The sequence below is a fragment of the Nerophis ophidion genome, linkage group LG04 (assembly GCF_033978795.1).
Source record: "Nerophis ophidion isolate RoL-2023_Sa linkage group LG04, RoL_Noph_v1.0, whole genome shotgun sequence".
Classification (NCBI taxonomy): domain Eukaryota; kingdom Metazoa; phylum Chordata; class Actinopteri; order Syngnathiformes; family Syngnathidae; genus Nerophis; species Nerophis ophidion.
Window position 1 is genome coordinate 51,740,115 of NC_084614.1, and position 22,455 is coordinate 51,762,569.

Below are 22,455 nucleotides of genomic sequence, written 5' to 3' on the forward strand. Positions count from 1 at the left end.
TCGTGACCAAATTGTCACAGTTATTATCATTGCGGTATTGTTGAATGCTCTAAAAGTAGTTATGCACATACTGAAATATATATATTTTTTAAATAACTAAAATAAATATACATACTGTTAGAAAAAACATTATTTTATATGTTTTGTGTTTCCTAATCTTAACTGATAGTGTTTTAGTCTTTGTATTTTATATGTTTTAATGGCTCAGCTTTTATTTTTTTTTTATATAGTATATTATAATATGGCTTCACGGTGGCAGAGGGGTTAGTGCGTCTGCCTCACAATACGAAGTTCCTGCAGTCCTGGGTTCAAATCCAGGCTCGGGATCTTTCTGTGTGGAGTTTGCATGTTCTCCCCGTGAATGCGTGGGTTCCCTCCGGGTACTCCAGCTTCCTCCCACCTCCAAAGACATGCACCTGGGGATAGGTTAATTGGCAACACTAAAATTGGCCCTAGTGTGTGAATGTGAGTGTGAATGTTGTCTGTCTATCTGTGTTGGCCCTGCGATGAGGTGGCGACTTGTCCAGGGTGTACCCCGCCTTCCGCCCGATTGCAGCTGAGATAGGCGCCAGCGCCTCCCGCGACCCCAAAAGGGAATAAGCGGTAGAAAATGGATGGATATTATAATATAATATACTTATTATAATATAATATACTGTATCACTTTAAGATTTCCTTAAATAAAACTTGTGTAAAAAATAAAATCTGTTATTATTTATTATTCCTGGTGGAGTTGTGGCACCCTACTGTGTTCAGCAGTCCTTGAACGTACCTTTGTCCCGTCTTCTTCTGAGTTTAGAACAATCCCTTTGTGCTAAGAGAGCACAGTTTGTAGGTTCAATGTGCACAATTGAATAGCTTAGTTGCTCACATAGCAATGTGTTTACATAGGTTTAGATTAGGTTATGTCGTTTCTTAGTGGGGGAAAGACGTTAATGTGTCTTGTTTTCATGTTAGCATTTAAGCTATTTCTATTGTTTTGTGTTTTTGCTCAATTTTATCTACAACTTGTTTATGCAGCTGTGTCAAGACGAGCTATGTTTCCCCCTCAAATGCACTTCGAGTGACAGACTTGTCGGATTATATTCTCAGCTATCTACTTTCTAGGTGAGAGGCATGGTTCATGATCTACAATAAAATTACAGGGAGCAGAGAAGCAAGAAAACAGTAAACCACTTGATGTAAACATAGGGACAAACAGAAGTTATTATTTTGCTGCTATAAATAGTTTGTGTTAGCACTTACAACAACAATATCACTAATACTTGGTTAATATTCAAGTCACAAAATGTAAATTGAGTATTGTTAGCGCTTTTGGAGTGGTTATCGGATTTTATGGGCGGAATAGTGGAGCTCCCATTGGCTCTGCTGTAGGATGACTTTTATTTACGTTTGTTTAAAATGCATTTGAAAAAATACTGTCATGACTTTCATAATGATTGTGAACAATAGGCAAAAGTCCCAATAAAAGTGTAGTTCCCCTTTAAGAGTGTATGAGCCACTCCATCACATTTTTTTAAATATATATTCTCCTCTAAACTTTTCAAACACTCTTACAGGTGCACTTAAATGTAAATAAACAGTAAATAGTGAACATTTGCAAGTTAGCAATTAGAAACGTAACAGGAAGTGACTATATGTTCTGAAACCTGTGGATGTTTAAGGATTAGATTGAGATCTGCATCTTCCTACTCTTCAATGTTGAATTGTGAAAGTGTAAACATGTGATTTAGTATCAGCATGAATACAAAATGCTCATGTGACAGTACCATAGAAAATAACAAACTGGTAACAGTTTTGTATTGATCCTTCAAAAAAATATCATGTCTCATGTTCAGATGTGCAAATGTACCTTAAGGCAGATTTCTCTTAGTTGAGCTCGGACGTCTTTCACCAGACTCATGTTCCTGCTGTTGACAAAGTTTTCTCGACACCACTCCTGGAAAAGCACAGCATATTATAGAATGACGTCTGATAGCTATTATACAGTTATTAATTTCTTTCTCACTTTATTTCCATTGACTTTCTGGAACGCTCTGTAGATATTGAGGAGCGTCATGTGATCTCCTCCGCTGGACATGAACTTCTTGCGAACCGCGAGAACTTCTTCTCGCCGTGCTGGTGGGTTGTAGAGCACGGTGTCTACCGATAGCAGGGACACCATGCTCAACATTTCCTCAGAGCACGAGTAGTTGGAGGACAGCAGGATGGTCTACAAAGCGGGAACACGGACCGTTGGGTCAGATTGGAGCCAACAGTAATAACATTTGTCCAGATCCAAAATAGATCATTATTACTTTAACTTGTACTAATTTTTGTCATCTACAAATATATTTACAATCATTGATAAATAAACACTTGATCATTTACCAAACTGAGTATGTATGAATATGTACAACCTTGGCATATCTTGGCTCCAGGGGGAATCGTGACATCTTCTTCCCCAAACCTGTGAGGACAACGTGTCCATGGTTTCTTTCCACAGCCCCCAGCAGCTCCAAATGCTCCACAGCTGAGCACAAGGCCTCTGCAACACAGCAGCCACATGGCAACATAGCACGGAACACGCTCTACACTGCAGCACTTGCTGCTTCCTACCTGCAGAGGGCTTTGACATGAAGTCAAAATTCATGACATCTTGAATCCCTAAAGCCATGAGCTGCAGCATCACACTGGCTAAGTTACACCTACAAAACAGCAGAATGAGAACGTTAAAGACATGACTGTATACTTGAGATGCTTCAATTGATCGTATCGACCAATTACCATCAAAAAAAGTACGTGATCAGTCAATGCCGGCTAATTCTTTTCAAAGACGATGACAAAAAACAATCACTTGTGGAGGATACTTGATTCATTTTTGACAGAGGCGGCTAGCAGCTAACTGTCTTCTGTATGTTCATATTTATCACCTCCACTGTAGCCAATAAACTATGTTTATTACAAATTGTCTCTCCACCTTACATTTACATTTTGCCCATGCCTCTTGGCCGTCTTATATATTTGTTTTGTCTTCAGACATTATCAGGCCAGCTGGAGGTGAAACAGTTTTTTTCAACGCTATTACTCTCTGCCATCTTTGCATTTTTGACCAGCTTTCCCTCTTCATTGTACATATTGGATCTTTTGGGACGGGAAGATGTCAGAATGGACAGAAAATGATTTTGAAGTGCTATTCAGTCTTTTGGAAAAGTCAATTGTGCGCATTACTATTACCGTATTACAAAATACAAGTGATGCGTTCACGGGAGTGCTGGATATGGGAAAATCTACCAACTCTGTTACAGTCATAAAACTATTGCATATTAGTTGTAAGTGTTATTATTGTGTTGTTTTAATCTAATTGTTTTTAAAAGTGTTGTTTGGAACATGCTCCAGTTTATGTTACCATTAGTGATTTTTTGTTTGTTTGTTTCTTGTATCTTTTTGTCCTGTCCAGCCACTCAGGCAAATCATATTGTTGATGTAGATGCCCATATCTGCTATAAAGATTTACTTTACAAAAAAGAATAGTGGGATACTTTTCTTGTTGTCTTATTTGCACCATATTTTTCGGACCTGCCGAAAATGCATAAAAAAGAAGGGGAAAAAAAAAAAAAAAAAAAATATATATATATATATATATATATATATATATATATATATATATATATATATATATATATATATATAAGTCGCACTGGAGTATAAGTCGTATTTTTGGGGGAAATGTATTTGATAAAACCCAACACCAAGAAAAGACATTTGAAAGGCAATCTAAAATAAATAAAGAATAGTGAACAACAGGCTGAATAAGTGTATGTTATATGATGCATAAATAATCAACTGAGAAGGTGCCTGGTATGTTGACGTAACATATTATGGTAAGAGTCATTCAAATAACTATAACATATAGAACATGTTATACGTTTATCAAACAATCTGTCCCTCCTAATTGCTAAATCCGATGAAATCTTATACGGCTAGTCTCTTACGTGAATGAGCTAAATAATATTATTTAAAAATGTTACTGTAATGTGTTAATAATTTCACACATAAGTCTCTCCTGAGTATAAGTCGCACCCCCGGCCAAACTATGAAAAAAACTGTGACTTATGGTCCGAAAAATATGGTATTTGTCTTTATTAAATGGATTTATATTAATGTTTGGAGCAGCTAGACCAGAGTAAGAGGGGATAGAAAGAAGACAGAAAAGGAAGACAGAAAATAAATTGCCTGGACAAAAAAAGGGATGAGACAAAAAGACAACAACAGCAAATATGATATGTACAAATATGATACAAAATGTGATAGCAGAGAAGCAGTTGGTGAAGTAAAAATTAGTAACACAGAAATGACATTAACATTATTGTTCTACAAAAATGGAGGAATAAAAAAATACAAATAGTACTATTGATAATGAATAATAATTACCTCTATTATCAACAATACAATTGTTTTGAATGCAACAATAACAATAACTTGAATTACAAAAGAAAGAGAAGCAAATTGTATTAACCTTGTAGATTGTTATAGTAAAAATAGGTTAAGCTTTGTCATTGTGCCGTGTTTTACCCAGTTTCCCCTAGGGGAACAATGTTAATATATGTTTGATGAAATGTGAATGTATGCATTAGTGTACAGTATGTATGCATATGTGATTGTATATGTACAGTTTGTGTAGATGTATGTTTGTACAGTGAATGTGTGCGTGCATGTATGTACCATGAGTGTGTATGTATGTTTAGTTCTGGCGATTGGGACATCCCAATTTTATTTAGAAAAATGCTCTGACCTCTGAATTTCAGGCACAGTCATAGGGATAAACTTGTCGAACTCCTGCTCAGTGTAGAGACGATAGCAAAATCCAGACTCCTTCCTGCCAGAACGGCCTGCTCGCTGCCATGCCTGTGCTTTAGAAACTTGCTGCACTGCCAGAACCTCCAAGCCACTGTCTTAAAAGCACATAACACAATGCAACATTCAGCAACACAAAAACAAAAACACTATACAATATTGTGATATTAAAAAAGGTAAATTGTCACAGTGTTATTACATTGTCAGGTTATTGCATGTGTTCTTTTATAATGTGTGACAAATAATACTGGAGATAAAAGCAACTTGTCTGCAGGGATGTGTAAAAACAACCAATATTTAGTGGTACTGATCCTAATTAAGTCGGTACGGGAGGACTGTTAAGAATCTTGACAAATAAGGCTGAGCTGTACAGCAAAAAAAAAGATCATAATCAATTTTTTCATATTATCCGATCTTGATTTATTTAACCCATCCATCCATTTTCTATCACTTGTCCCTCTTGGGGTCACAAAGGTGCCTATTCCAGCTGCAATCGGGCGGAAGGTGGAGTACACCCAGGACAAGTCACCGGTTTATAGAACATTTTTTATTATCGTTTCAACCTCCCAGTTTTAAAACATCTGACTAAATGCTAAAACAATTAGAAATTTGATCGAATACATATTTTACTCAATAGTAAAACAAATGTATACAAAAAGGAAATAACACACTGACCTAGTATACAGTTCAGATTGTTTGTGAAGTCATACTAGACCCAAAATAAACTCATTGTTCTGTGGGAGTAAATAAGATATCTTTAAATGTAAACATTAACATTTTGAACTTATGATGCTACAAATGCTGTTATCATGGCTACGTGCAAATGTGTATCATCTTTATTAACAATACAGACAGTTTCAGCTGCAATACAAGTCTACTAGTAGCAGCTAAACTGCTAATGCTACATGTGCTGTTAGCAGTAACAAACTGTGCTAAATTGGGTCACATATTCAAATTTTTCTCTGCTGTGAGATGTCATTATGTTGACACGCAGGTCTACAAAAGTGTGGCCAATATATGTACAAAATAAAATGTGTTCGAAAATTTGGTTGGTGTGGCTTATATAGTAAACAGGTGCACATTATAGCCCGGATTGTGACTGTGGAGCACAATTCCCACTAAAGCATATCCAATACATATTATCTAGACCAGAAGAGAGTGTTTTTGGATGTAGATTATTTTCATTATAGGTTCATTTTAAGATTGTTAATCAAATTATTTGTTAGAAGCAGCCCTAGTAATCTGTGGCACCGCATTCCTTTTCGGGATATAGACACCCAACAATTTATGTTTTTTTCCAAGTGAGGGCAACAAAAACAAGCAGTAAACACTAAATGCAATATTTATTTTGTCTGCCCCTATGGCAGCTTCATGCATCTTAAGAACTGTGCCAAGAGAGATCCCCAGATGTACCAGAGAACATTTCCAATCTTACTTAATTTATCAGAAACAGACTTTGTATTCATGCCACATATCATTGTTTGTCTATCTGTGTCAGTTTTGTACAGTCGCAAACAAATGAATTAACATGACAATTTATTGTTACATGTACATCTACCTCTCTTGGCTCAATAGAGCTTGGGAAACTCTGGCTTAAAGGGGAACTGAACTTTTTTGGAATTTTGCCTATGGTTCTCAATCAATATGAAAGACATGACGACGGATTTATTTATGTATTCATTTTGCATTCTAACTTGTAAATAAATGCAATCAAAAGTTTGCTTACCATAAAGCCTATTAGAGCTGCTTTATTCTGCTTGTAAAGCCTTTAAAAACATCTCCACCAACACCTCCAATGATGTTTTATATACTGTACATGCTGTAAGTATATATGCAATGTAGTAATCGGCACATTTTTAATAACATTTAATATTTACGTATTTTGATCATTTAAGCATAATTAATCTGATAAATGCTTCGCAACATTCGCTTTTTTTAATTTATTTTTACAACATTACTGATTAGTACTAACAGTACTTACTGTGCAAGGTCAAGGTTGAATGCCAACTTCTAGAACATTATATATTCTTGTTTGGATGAAAAATTACTCATAATACTCGCAAAAAAAGAGGGGTGGAACCAAGAGTCTTTTCATGTCGTTTGCCATTTTCAGGTCCAGATTGGCTGTCAAAGTCTACCGACTTGTCATCCTCGCCCTTCTACTAACTAGGTGAAAGGCATGATTTATGATCTAGAATTAAAATTTGACAATCAAAGAAACAAGAAAGCAGCTCATCAGCGGATCATGTCAACATTGGCACGCAAGCTTGTGATCACAGCGCCTCTATCAATACTTTGTTTGCGTTAGCGCTTATAATAACTTATAATAACATATCACTAATACTTGGTTAATTTTCAAGTCAGGACATGTAAATGTAAATTATTGAGCATTGTTCGCATTTTTTGGATGCTTTTTTATTGGGTTTCATGGGCGGAATAGAGGACCTCCCATTGGCTCCACTGTAAGCTGACTTTTATTCACGTTTATTTACGGGTATGAAAGCTTTTTTTTTTACAGTACATCCGTCGTCATGTCTTTCAGAGTGATTGTGAACAATAAGCAAAATTCCCTCAAAAGTGCAATTCCCCTTTAACATATGCACAATATACAACAAACTATGTCACATATCATGGGTCCCCAAACTACAGGCCGCAGGCCGAATACGGCCTCCAAGCGTCCAAAATCCGGCCTGCGGGAAGTCCCAAGCAAAGGAAAAAAAAAGTATATATATATATATATATATATATATATATATATATACATATATATATATATATATATATATATATATATACATATATATATATATATATATATATATATACATATATATATATATATATATATATACATATATATATATATACATATATATATATATATATATATATATATATATACATATATATATATATACATATACATATATATATATATATATATATATATATATATATATATATATATATATATATATATATATATATATATATATATATATATATATATATATATATATATATATATATATATATATATATATATATATATATATATATATATATATATATATATATATTTTTTTTTTTTTAATTATTATTTTTTTAAATCTGTCCTTTCTAATCCATTTTCTACCGCTTGTTACTCTCGGCGTCTCCTGGCCGCTCAGGTAAATCATATTGTCCAAAAATGCATTTTCCCATCGACATCATCGCCATCGCGCTGCAGTGTCGGGCGAGTGCGCAGAAAGTTCGCGCTCTTTCATTCAATTAGTGCGCGAGGAATATATATATATATATATATATATATATATATATATATATATATATATATAAATATATGTATATATATATGTATATATATATATATATAAATATATGTATAATGTATATATATTTATAAATATATGTGTATATATATATATACATATGTATATATACATATATATACATATATACATACATACATATATACATATATATATATACATACATGTATATATATATGTATGTATATATATATATGTATATATATGTATATATATATATAACTATATATATATATATATATATATATATATATATATATATATATATATATAGTTGTGTTGTTTTTACATATTTCCTACAATAACAGTGGCCTGAAAGCTTAAATCAATTTAAAGTAAGATAGCTTGCTTTACGTTGCCCCCAAGTAATATTCTATACTTTAAATTCACATGAAAAATTAAGAAGGAGAAGATCCAAATTGTTGAACAAGATGATGATACTAATAATACTAATACATTGTATTTTTAAAGTGCTTGTCAATGCACTCAAAGACACTGATTGTAATAAGTTTAACAGCTTTGTATATCTTGAGATACACTGGTTCGAAGACCTCTATGAAGAAGACAAAACATGGACCCAGATTTCCTTCGCCCGGACGCGGGTCACCGGGGCCCCCTTCTGGAGCCAGGCCCGGAGGTGGGGCACGATGGCGAGCCCCTGGTGGCTGGGCCTGTTCCCATGGGTCCCGGCCGGGCACAGCCCGAAGAGGCAACGTGGGTCACCCCTCCAATGGGCTCACCACCCATAGCAGGGGCCATAGAGGTCGGGTGCAGAAGCTAGCTTTTGGGACGTGGAACGTCACCTCACTGGGGGGGAAAGAGCCTGAGCTAGTGCCCGAAGTGGAGAAGTTCCGGCTGGATATAGTCGGACTCACTTCGACGCACAGCAAGGGCTCTGGAACCACTTCTTTCGAGAGGGACTAGACCCTCTTCCACTCTGGCGTTGAGAGGCGACGGGCTGGGGTGGCAATTCTGGTTTTCCCTCGGCTTAAAGCCTGCATGTTGGAGTTCAACCCAGTGGACGAAAGGGTAGCCTCCCTCCGCCTTCAGGTGGGGGGACGGGTCCTGACTGTTGTTTGTGCTTGCGCACCAAACAGCGGTTCAGAGTACCCACACTTTTTGGGTACACTCGAGGGAGTACTGGAAAGTGCTCCCCCGGGTGATTCCCTTGTCCTACTGGGGGACTTCAACGCTCATGTTGGCAACGACAGTGAAACCTGGAGAGGCGTGATTGGGAAGAATGGCCGCCCGGATCTGAACCCGAGTGGTGTTTTGTTGTTGGACTTTTGTACTCGTCACAGTTTGTCCATTACAAACACCATGTTCAAACAAAAGGGTGTCCATATGTGCACTTGGCACCAGGACACCCTTGGCCGCAGTTCCATGATCGACTTTGTAGTTGTGTCATCGGATTTGTGGCCTTATGTTTTGGACACTTGGGTGAAGAGAGGGGCGGAGCTTTCTACCGATCACCACCTGGTGGTGAGTTGGCTGCGATGGTGGGGGAGGATGCCGGACAGACCTGGCAGGCCCAAACGCATTGTGAGGGTCTGTTGGGAACGTCTGGCAGAGTCTCCTGTCAGAGAAAGTTTCAATTCCCACCTCCGGAAGAACTTCGAACATGTCACCAGGGAGGTGCTGGACATTGAGTCCGAGTGGACCATGTTCCGCACCTCTATTGTCGAGGCGGCTAATCGGAGCTGTGGCCGCAAGGTAGTTGGTGCCTGTCGAGGCGGAAATCCTAAAACCCCTTGGTGGACACCAGCAGTGAGGGATGCCGTCAAGCTGAAGAAGGAGTCCTATCGGGTCCTTTTGGCTCATAGGACTCCGGAGGCAGTGGACAGGTACCGACAGGCCAAGCGGTGTAAAGGTTTCAGCGGTCGCTGAGGCATAAACTCGGACATGGGAGGAGTTTGGGGAAGCCATGGAAAACGACTTCCGGACGGCTTCGAAGTGATTCTGGACCACCGTCCGCCGCCTCAGGAAGGGGAAGCAGTGCACTATCAACACCGTGTATGGTGCGGATGGTGTCCTGCTGACCTCAACTGCGGATGTTGTGGATAGGTGGAGGGAATACTTCGAAGACCTACTCAATCCCACCAACACGTCTTCCTATGAGGAAGCAGTGCCTGGGGAATCTGTGATGGACTCTCCTATTTCTGGGGCTGAGGTCGCTGAGGTAGTTAAAAAGCTCCTCGGTGGAAAGGCCCAGGGGGTGGACGATATCCGCCCGGAGTTCCTTAAGGCTCTGGATGCTGTGGGGCTGTCTTGGTTGACAAGACTCTGCAGCATCGCGTGGACATCGGGGGCGGTACCTCTGGATTGGCAGACCGGGGTGGTGGTTCCTCTCTTTAAGAAGGGGGACCGGAGGGTGTGTTCCAACTATCGTGGGATCACACTCCTCAGCCTTCCCGGTAAGGTTTATTCAGGTGTACTGGAGAGGAGGCTACGCCGGATAGTCGAACCTTGGATTCAGGAGGAACAGTGTGGTTTTCGTCCTGGTCGTGGAACTGTGGACCAGCTCTATACTCTCGGCAGGGTTCTTGAGGGTGCATGGGAGTTTGCCCAACCAGTCTACATGTGCTTTGTGGACTTGGAGAAGGCATTCGACCGTGTCCCTCGGGAAGTCCTGTGGGGAGTGCTCAGAGAGTATGTGGTATCGGACTGTCTTATTGTGGCGGTCCGCTCCCTGTACGATCAGTGCCAGAGCTTGGTCCGCATTGCTGGCAGTAAGTCGAACACATTTCCAGTGAGACTTGGACTCCGCCAAGGCTGTCCTTGGTCACCAATTCTGTTCATAACTTTTATGGACAGAATTTCTAGGCGCAGTCAAGGCGATAAGGGGTTCCGGTTTGGTGACCGCAGGATTAGGTCTCTGCTTTTTGCCGATGATGTGGTCCTGATGGCTTCATCTGACCGGGATCTTCAACTCTTACTGGATCGGTTTGCAGCCGAGTGTGAAGCGACCGGAATGAGATTCAGCACCTCCAAGTCCGAGTCCATGGTTCTCGCCCGGAAAAGGGTGGAATGCCATCTCCGGGTTGGGGAGGAGACACTGCCCCAAGTGGAGGAGTTCAAGTACCTAGGAGTCTTGTTCACGAGTGAGGGAAGAGTTGATCGTGAGATCGACAGGTGGATCGGTGCGCCGTCTTCAGTAATGCGGACGTTGTACCGATCTGTTGTGGTGAAGAAGGAGCTGAGCCGGAAGGCAAAGCTCTCAATTTACCGGTCGATCTACGTTCCCATCCTCACCTATGGTCATGAGCTTTGGGTCATGACCGAAAAGGATAAGATCACGGGTACAAGCGGCCGAAATGAGTTTCCTCCGCCGTGTGGGAGGAACTCAAAGTAAAGCCGCTGCTCCTTCACATCGAGAGGAGCCAGATGAGGTGGTTCGGGCATCTGGTCAGGATGCCACCCGAACGCCTCCCTAGGGAGGTGTTTAGGGCACGTCCAACCGGTAGGAGGCCACGGGGAAGACCCAGGACACGTTGTCTCCCGGCTGGCCTGGGAACGCCTCGGGATCCCCCGGGAAGAGCTAGACGAAGTGGCTGGGGAAAGGGAAGTCTGGGTTTCCCTGCTTAGGTTGTTGCCCCCGCAACCCGACCTTGGATAAGCGGAAGAAGATGGATGGATGGATGGATGGATACACTGGAGTCAATGTAGAACATTTTATACAAAATATGATATGAGAAAAAGTGTATACGTAATTTAAGTTGCCCACTTAAATTTTTCTGTATGTGGACTTTGAAGGCAAAAAAATTGGACAGCTTTGCCTTAAATGGTGTCATGTGCTTTGTTTCTATAGCATAAAGAGTAGGTATTCTGAGCATTTTATAGTTGTCTTATGCTAACATTAAATACTACTTTAAAGTATGAATATGCCGTGTTCTTATCTTACCAGGATTGAAACGTTTGGCCTTTACCATCCCTGTGTCGATGACATATTTGACCCCGGATATTGTAACGGAGGTCTCTGCTATGTTCGTTGACAAGATAACCTTCCTGCAACCCTGGAAAATAAAGAATGACAAGCACATTGCATACATTGTAAAATCAGACACAAATTTTAAACTTGTATTGTTCTTTTGACCAAAGCTTTCACCTTTGGAGCGTCCCGAAAGACTCTGAGCTGCTGGGTGGGAGGTAAGGATGCGTACAAAGGAACAACTAGCATAGATCCACAATTGTCTGGCAGATGCTTGGCAATGTCTCGACATGTCCTTGCTAGAGCTTCAATCTCCTCCTGACCCGTCATGAAGACCAAGATATCATGTGAGGGAGGAGCTTCCTGTGCAAAGACAAGCAGTATCATCAGCACCAACTTCAAACGAAACATGAGCCATGAAACAAAGCAATAGGAATGACCAAAATGTCCCAATTAAAATATAGCAAGCGGAAAAAAATAATGTGTTCTGTTTTGCTGCCATATAATACACATGATACATTATATATTTTCTGTGATAATGATCGATACAGATTTGCATTGTCGAGCTTTCTCAATACCGTACACAACTTAGATTATCCAAAACATTTCTACACTGTATAATGTATGCATCATATTCTAATTAAAAAGTGTCAATTTGCAGCATATTTTATTTTGGTTAGATGACGCTATTGTCTGACTTGCATAACTAATTAAGGGAATGTCCCCCTGCCACCAAACTAATCACATTATTGTAGTGTTGAGTATTAAGGTGTGAATAAAAAAGATTGTCAAACTGGTGTATGAAATTATTAATCGATAATGGTGGTTCTTTTGTACAAGTAATATATTGTAAGTAACGTAGTAGTATTGAAAATGTACAAGTAATATATATCAAGTAATGCAGTAGTAGTGCTAATGTACAAGTATTGTATTGTGAGTAGCGTAGTAGTAGTGATTTGGTAAAAATAATTTTGTAAGTAATGCCGTAATAGTAGTGACATTGTACGAGTAATATATTGTGAGTAAAGTAGTAACAGTGATATTGTACAAGTAATGTTTTGTAAGTAATACAGTAGTAGTGATATGGTATAAATATATTGTAAGTTATGTAGTAGAAGAGATATTGCACAAGTAATATATGGTAAGTAATCTAGTGGTAGTAGTTATATTGTAAAAGTAATATATTGTGAGTAAAGTAGTAATTATATTGTACAAGTAATGTATTGTAAGTAATGTAGAAGTAGTGATATGGTATAAGTAATATTGGAAATAATGTAGAAGAAGAGATATTGCACAAGTAATATATGTAAGTAATGTAGTAATAGTGCTATTGTATGAGTAATATATTAAGAGTAATTTAGTAGTGGTATTGTACAGTAATCTCTTGTAAGTAATGTAATACTATTGATATTTTACATGTAATATATTGCAAGTATTGTAGTAGTAGTAATATTGTACAAATAATATATTGAAAGTAATGTAATTGTGGTGATATTGTGCAAGTAATGTATTGTAAGACATGTTGTAGTAGTGATGTTGTACAATAAACATATTGGCAGTAATGTAGTAATAGTAGTTGTGATATTGTACAAGTAATATTGTAAGTAATGTAGTAGAAGAGATATTGTACAATACTGTGAGTTATGTACTACACGAGCTATTGTACAAGCAATATATGAATGGGGGACCAAACGTCTTTTTGTGGTTTTCCCGCCGTCAAAGTGTACCAACTTGAAGGATTACCTCCTAAGACGTCTCCTGTCCAAGTGAGATGCATGATTTATGATCTTCAATAAACTTCCAGGGAGCAAGGAAGCGAGAATAGAGCACAGAGGCTTGCTCGCCAATGGTTCCACAGACTGGATGAAAAGCTATCAGAACTGCGAGTACAGTTAGTCAGACCATTAATTACATTGTTGTCTGACTCAGCTGCCCTACACATGAACCTGTACATGAGATAACGTAATGTGGCAGAGCAGGTGGGGACCCCAATACTGACAAATTAGTCTTGCACTGCAGCGCCTTGAAGCTCTAAGAAGGGCTAAAAATGACCAAATCATCTGCGTATATAAGGCTACTGATCATTAATTCACCAATCCTACAACCAGTATCAGCCACATTTAACATCAGAGACAAATGATTCATATAAACATTAAAAAGGAACAGTGACAAAATTCCGCCTTGGCGCACACCATTGCTAACATGGAAATAATTTGATAACATATTCATTACCCCATCTTACTCTAATTGTCTGATGAAATACCAAGGGACACCACTTTTAGACAATTTAAAAAATAACTTTTCATGATTAAATCTATTAAATATTTTCTAAGCATATATAAAGCATACAAGCATTGTGGAATTATGTCTGTTATATTTATCTAAAATCTCCTTTAGTGCAAAAATACACAAGTCAGTGCCATGTTTCCGTTTAAAAACAAATTGGTTGTCAGTGGTTAAAGTGTACTTCTCCAGTCTCTTCAGTAGAAAGGCCTCTTAACACTTCGGACAAGACATTTACCAGGGCTATTGGCCTATAATTATCTGAGCTGTTTAGCTTTCACACTTTATATTTGATCACAGGTACTAGCACAACAGTTGGCATAGCATCGGTAACACTCCATGGACAAAAAAACCTGTATAGCACATAGCCAACAGAAGGTACATTTTCTTACTAGCATGTTTAATATGTTCAGCTGCAATGTTATCCAGATCGCAGGCCTTATCATCTCTCAACTTCATTATTGCTCCATGTATTTCAGTCAAAGTGACAGTTACATCATTATTAAATACCGCTGTGCATTACATACGCATTTTAACAGCTCACTATATTGTTTCTGCAACAACTGTCCTCAGACCCTGTCACACCTTCAATATTCAATGGTAGAGATGTTGTACAATTGTTAATATTTATTATTCCTTTCCAGAAGTCATTGCAATTATTTTTTTTGCAGCTTTCTTACCAGCGAATCTGACCTTATAGTGTTTTCATTTCTTTTAATATAGCGAAGTGCATGTTTAAATCTAGCAATGGTGCATTTTTTGTTCTCAAAAAAGGAGGGCATGTCTGGTTTTGCCTGTCTCAGCCCATTCTTGAAAAGCAATTTGGGCCTCTGCATTGAGCTCATCTACATGATCCTTACAACCCGGCTTAATATTGCACACGTTGTCCCACATTTTAATGGGGCCTGCTCAAGGTACTGAGACTCTCAACAATGGCTTCATAAAGGGAGCATAGTTCCTTTCGGTGTTGGCCATTCTTATAGTTCACATCATGACATGATAAGGCATCTTTTGGGACCTTAACACTGCCCAGCAAAGCATCAGAATGATTAGCATATTTATTTAGATCTTTCTGAGTCAATTTAAACCAATCTATTTTCCCCACCTCAATGCCACAGGCAGCAACACAGGAAAATTGCCTGTGTTTAACACCATGCGAGAAGGAATATGGTCTGACGTAGCCAGATCATAATCAATTTTCATCATCTCATTTGAGTCATGTGCAGCCCCTGTACAAAGGCAGTGGTCTAGTCAGGAAGTCAAGTGCCAAGCCTCGCTGATGTAAGAATAACTAACATTTGGCAACAGTACCTTACTAGAAAAAATCAATCCACTATCTGAACAAAACTGAATTAAGTGGTTACCAAATAAAGAGTGATGTCAGTTATGTCAGCATTCATGTCACCGACAACATAAATACAGGGCTGTCATGTATGAAAGACAATATAAAAGCCAATCTACTGAGGTATTCTTCTTCATGTCGTACAGATTCTTATGGCATATATATATTTTCAGAATTATCACCTTTTTATCATCACAACACAGCTCAATCACAATAGCCTAGTCAACTCCCAATGTTATGCTACTATAACGCACTCCCACTGCATTCTTAACTTCTGGTCTGTTTTGCTAAATTGTGAGAAAATAAACTATGTAGGTAAAATCGTATGAGTTTTACTCTGTTACTATGATGCCAGTGTTGCATCTGTACATACTATAGCAACATGATGCTGGTGCGCAAGTTCTTCTCATTGAGGGTCAACCCACAGCGCCTCTGCTGGTTCAGCATTTCCCACAGATTGGCAATCGAGGGTGTGGCAGTGGGTGTGGTGGGTTGTATCAACATGACGGTGAAGCTTGTGCAGCCCTTTGAGACACTTGTGATTTAGGGCTATATAAGTAAACATTGATTGATTGTTTGATCGATTATAATATTAACCAACTGGTCATATTTCCTATACCACATTGTAGAGACCGCCACAGGAATCATTCCCTGGACGACTTTAGTACTCAGTTCAGTCGTTGATTATCCTGCACCATGAAAGTCAGCATGTATAACATTTAGTCTTGCCAGGAACTTCTCCTGAACGCACAAAATGTCACAACTGTCAATCAATTTGTCCACCACAACTTGTGATTTATCAGTTTCACTGTGACCGACACTCGGCCCAGATGTTCATAAAAAGTTATAAATTCCTATCAATAATTTTGTAAATTCCTATCAAAAATTTTGTATATGTACCTTTAAGTGCATTATGCTTGTGTAAGGTACTTTTTTGAAACCTTAATTTCGGATGTGGCACACTATTATTGTGCTATCACTATTATTGCGAAAGGGGGGAAGTATGCTGTGCTGTTCTCAACTTGTCAAGCGGCGACTCACTTCCATTTAGGGATGTCTCAATTCAACTTTTTCACTTCTGATACGATACCGATATTGTAGCCTTGAGTATTGGCCGATACCGATATCAATACGATACGATATAGGCACGAATCATACATATATTTATTCCTTATTTTGTTGTGTGGAATGTTAGAAAAGGCTTGATAAAGTGATGTTACTGTTACTGATGTTGTAGCGTTAAAACAGAACACAATAGTCAGCAAGAGTAGGTATAGGAAAAACTGACCCATTTATTATTAACCAATTGGTTACATAAATTTTAACCTTCAACATAAAGAGTATTACCTCAACAAATCCAATAAAAACTAAATGTTATATTTAAAGTGCAAAATAACCACTAATACCGACATAATTAAACAATTGAATAGAATACATTAAAAAGAAATTAGAAGATTCTGAAAAATAACCTAAATAAATCGAGTTAAAAAAAAAAAAAACGTTTTAAAGTGCAAACAATTCAAGTTCACTTCAGTTATTTTTTTACTGTCAGCGTATGTTGGAAACAACTGTGGGCAGGGACAAAAACAACACAATATTGTCCACTGTCCAACTGCTCTAAGTTAAGAGTTCACAGCTCCAGTTTCACTGACTGACTGTGCCCAAAACAATGTAGTAATTACTCTTAGTCTTCACTGGAGAATAGTGTAAACAAAATAAACATATCACTCTAATAACAAGAGCATAAAAGAAATAATAATCAGTCAGTGCTGACTACCCTTACTACTCCTCCTCCTCTTTTTCCACTTTCTGCAGTCCAAGCATTAGAAATGCGCGGTTTGCGGTCTCATCCGCGGAGTCCGCGGATAAACCGCGGGTCGGGCGGGTGACATGACGAAAAAATAGATTTTAATTAGATTCGGGCGGGTGGCGGTTGAACCATCCGGAAATATTTGATGTACATGGTTCTGGGATCGGTATTCCTTTACCATTCAAAGAGCCATTTAAGACCCGTGTCCCAAAGCGAAGAAGAAATTAGGAGATGCTATTATTCTCTAAAATGACTGCCGGCAGTCACCCAGTTAATAAGTATTAGGGCGTGCTATGAAGCCATTGGCTTTGTCGCCTTCTACAGCATGTACGATCTGCTTGTCAGTCCAGCAACATGTTGTGTGTGGCTTCCGCAGCAACACGCACACAACTGCAAAGCATACTGGGTGACACAGAGTACACTAATGATTGTGATATAAACCATTTTAACACTCTTAGTAATATGCGCCACGCTGTGAAGCCACACCAAACAAGATTGACAAACACATTTCGGGAGAACATCCTCCCAGTAACACAACATAAACGCAACACAACAAATACCCAGAATCCTTTGTATCCATGATACGTCCTGACTATTTTATACACCCCGCTAGCAGCAAACTCCCCCACCCCCCGTGCGTCGGTAAGGTGGGAGGGGTTGGTGGTGCGGGGGTGTAAAATATATTCCGGTATTGTCACGGATACAAAGGATTCTGGGTATTTGTTGTGTTGCGTTTATGTCGTGTTACTGTGAGGATGTTCTCCCGAAATGTGTTTGTCATTCTTGTTTGATGTGGCTTCACAGTGTGGCGCATATTAGTAAGTGTTAAAGTTGTTTATACCACAACCATCAGTGTACACCCAGTATGCCTTTCAATCTTGTACGTGTGATTGCAGAAGCTGCACGCAACATGTTGCCGGACTAACAATCGGTTTGTACATGTTGAAGGTGTCAATGGCAATGGCTTCACAGCACGCCCATATTCTTGTCAACAGGATGAACGCCATTGGATATTCGCGAGAACGTTAGCGGCTCCCATCGTCTTCATTACTCTGTGAAACGGGTTTAAATAGCTCTGTGAGTGGTAAAGGTGGCCGACCCCTGATGTATTTCAGCGGGCGGGTGGCGGGCGGTTGCGGTTCTGATAAAATGTTGGTTCGGGTGGACAACGGGTGGATGACGACTTTGGTGATGCGGTTGCGGATGATATAATTGCCTATCCGCGCATCTCTACCGAGCATAATGTGGAGATTTTTTTTAAGAAGATAAGCATTTCGGCATGCTGTGCTGTCAGCCTGCTCCTGTGCTCCTCAATGATAATTGACGCTGTGCTGAAGAGCCTTTCACTCTCCACACTCGTGCAGGGAGCACAGAGGAATTTAGCTGCTGTTGCTGCCATGGTGGGGAGTCGAGCTTGGTTTAGACTCCAGTAGTGTAAAGGGTTGTCTTCCGTTCAATCGGAGCCTCACAGAAGTAGCTCTCCATTTCACAGATTGCCCCTGTGGTGATCTGGTCAGACGGACCTGCTCCTGTGCTGCTCTCCAGTATTTTTTCAAAGATGCTGCCAAGGCTGCTGCTTGCACCCGCCATCCGTGGAGTCTTGTCCACTGACTCGGTCATATCAGGTGGAGGCGTGGTCTTCAGCTCCTCTTCTACTTTACATACCGCTCGCTGCCTTTAATGCTGCTTTTGCATGTCCCAGGTTTTCTGGGTTTGTGAAGTACCTGGCATAAATATAAAATATATAAAATAATGTAACATGCCTATTTTAGCCTGTATAACCTGTAATCTTATTTTATGCAGTCACAACACAGTCAGATAAGCTACAACCAACTCACTGTAAACAGTACAGTTTTTCTCATATACATCAGATTAGGCTATATAAATGTAAGAATTTAACATAAATTCCATTACTTGTCTTTATAACGTGGATCCAGCAGTGTTGCCACGGTGTAGAGGCATGTGGAATCCGAATTCCACATGCCTGAAACGTCTGTGGACTGCATCCAGAAGGGTGGCTTTCATAATTAGAATGCCATGATCATCTTCACTCTCCTTACTGAAAAACCGTACCAGTGCAAGGACAGAGGGGATGACATCGGCTGTAGTAGCAGACGCGGCACTGACTAGAGTTGTAAGCGCTTCAAAAGGGGTCAGAACTTTTGAGGTCTTTTCTAACAGCCCTCACTGGTTTGCTGTTAGAATGGCTGGCAGGGTGTGGTTTTCTTCAGATGAGTAGGCATGCAGTGGCCGTTTTTGATGAATGAGGCTGTAAATCATGTACTTTGTACTGCTCCATCGTGTCTGGACATCCTGCTGGAGACGTTTTGGTGTGACATTCAGCTCTATTTGCAGGTCTTCAAGGCTTGAATAAGCCTTGGGGGAATGTTTGAAGTGGCCCACAATTGTTTTCCCGTTGGCTAGTGCATCACTTACAGCTCGCTGTGACAAGACCCCTTCATGGACTATAAGCTGAAGAGTGTGAGCAAAACACCCTAAACTTGATACACCTAGCTGATCCATTGCCTTTTTCACGTTGGCAGCATTGTCTCTTATAACGACATGGAACTTATTTTTCTCAATCTTCCAGTCATGCAGCATCTCCTCCATGGCGTGCATGATTGCATCAGCTGTGTGCAATCCCCTGAATTCACGTGCATGTAACACTGCTCTCTACAGTGTGAATTCAGTGTCCACCCAGTGCGCAGCAGTCAGGCTCAACAGAGACAGCGGACGATGGTCTGAGCTCCAGACGTCTGTGGTGAAGCTTATAGCACAGGGGTAGGGAACCTATGGCTCAAGAGCCAGATGTGGCTCTTTTGATGACTGCACCTGGCTCTCAGATAAATCTTTGCTGACATTGCTTAACACAATAAGTAAAGAATAACTCCGATGGTAATCACAGTGTTAAAGGCCTACTGAAATGAGATTTAAACGGGGATAGCAGGTCCATTCTATGTATCATACTTGATCATTTTGCAAAATTGCCATATTTTCGCTGAAAGGATTTAGTAGAGAACATCGACGAAAAAGTTTGCAACTTTTGGTCGCTAACAGAAAAGCCCTGCCTTTACCGGAAGTCGCAGACGATGACATCACACATTGATGGCTCCTCACATCCTCACATTGTTTTTAATGGGGGCCTCCAACAAAAAGAGCTATTCCCCATTAATTTGAGCGAGGATGAAAGATTTGTGTTTGAGGATATTGATAGCGACGGACTAGAAAAACAACAACAACAACAAAAAAACACGATTGCATTGGGAAAGATTCAGATGTTTTTAGACACATTTACTAAGATAATCCTGAGAAATCTCTTATCTTTCTATTGTGTTGCTAGTGTTTTAGTGGTTCAATAGTACCTGACAGTCGGAAGGGTGTATCCACGGGTGTGTTGACCTCAGTGTCTGATGGAAGTCGACGGCAGCTGTACGGCCAGCACAAGCTCAGCTGATCTCCGGTAAGTGTAGACTTTTTACCAAAATTTTCTCACCGAAAACTGCTGGTTGACATGTAGTCGGGATCCATGTTCGCTTGACCGCTCTGATCCATAGGAAAGTTTCACCTCCGGGAATTTTAAACAAGGAAACACCGTGTGTTTCTGTGGCTAAAACTTCCCAACTCCATCTTTCTACTTTGACTTCTCCATTATTAATCGAACAAATTACAAAATATTCAGCAACACAGATGTCCAAAATACTGTGTAATTATGCGGTTAAAGCAGACGACTTTTAGCTGTGTGTGTGCGCAGCGCTAATATTTCCTAACAGTCCGTGAGGTCACGCGTACACGTCATCATTCCGCGACGTTTTCAACAGGACACTTCGGGAGAAATTTAAAATTGCAATTTAGTAAACTAAAAAGGCCGTATTGGCATGTGTTGCAATGTTATTATTTCATCATTGATATATAAACCATCAGACTGCGTGGTGGGTAATAGTGGGTTTCAGTAGGCCTTTGAAAATAACGTTTAAAATATAAAACATTCTCATGCATTTTAATCCATCTATCCGGTTTCTACCGCACCTGTTCAAGAAGTTGCCTTAATGGTAAGAAATATTTTATTTACTGTTGTTTAGCTTCAGAATAAAAATGTTATTAAAAAGAATACAAGGCAAATTGTTGGTCTTACTTAAAAATGCACGCATTTAGTTGTAGTCAGTGTTAAAAAAAATATATATATATGGCTCTCACGGAAATACTTTTAAAAATATTTGGCTTGTATGGCTCCCTCAGCCAAAAAGGTTCCCGACCCCTGTTATAGCATTTGTCTTCTCCACGTGTGCGGCAATACACTTTTTAACCTCTTCGTGTATCTGGGGTATAGTTTTGTCGAAAATGTAGTGGCGGCTAGGAATAATGTAGCGAGGTTCGAGGTGCTCCATTAAGCGTTTAAACCCGACATTACTCACCACTGGGGCTGGTCATCAAGCACAATAAACTGGGTTATCTTTTCTGTTATGGCCATTGCCTTTTTGCTGTCCCGTGGTAGTTTGTCACGTCTTGCAAAGCTTTCGGCCAGCGTGGGTTGCTGAAGCGAGCCAGAGGTTTGTTGCTTCGCCTTGCTGCTCTCGCGAAAATCCTCATGTTCTTTTTTGTGGTGTTTTTTCAAATGTGCGATGAGGTTGCTTGTAGTGAACCTTCCCGGTTCTGTACCTCCACGGGACACTTGCGCCTGACAAATGTTGCATTTAGCGGCAACGTCTTTGTCCGAGTTTACGTTAAAATACTTCCACACAGCTGACATCACTAGTAGTGATGTGCTTGCAGCAAAGTGTAGTGATTCACTACACTTTGTTGCAAGTACACGCGTTGTTGTTGTGATCACGTGAGCTGTGCATGCTGGATCAGAGACGCTCTTCTTCCGCGGCCGGCCCCAACGTTAATTAAGGGGCATTGCCGCCACCTTCTGTGGTGGAGTGTGATC

The 22,455-nt window shown here is 39.7% G+C and overlaps 1 protein-coding gene across 3 annotated transcripts in view; it reads right to left on the reverse strand.

The window, feature by feature from the left end:
* dhx33 (DEAH (Asp-Glu-Ala-His) box polypeptide 33) overlaps positions 1–22,455 on the reverse strand; it is a 31,377-nt gene that overhangs the window by 3,377 nt on the left and 5,545 nt on the right. For all 3 annotated transcript variants that reach the window (XM_061898266.1, XM_061898267.1, XM_061898268.1), the window contains exons 5-11: positions 12,271–12,456; positions 12,067–12,178; positions 4,775–4,934; positions 2,599–2,687; positions 2,400–2,527; positions 2,009–2,212; positions 1,853–1,939 (exon numbers count right to left, since the gene is read on the reverse strand). In XM_061898266.1, the coding sequence (XP_061754250.1) occupies positions 1,853–1,939; positions 2,009–2,212; positions 2,400–2,527; positions 2,599–2,687; positions 4,775–4,934; positions 12,067–12,178; positions 12,271–12,456 (966 nt within the window). The remainder of the gene's footprint in view (positions 1–1,852; positions 1,940–2,008; positions 2,213–2,399; positions 2,528–2,598; positions 2,688–4,774; positions 4,935–12,066; positions 12,179–12,270; positions 12,457–22,455) is intronic.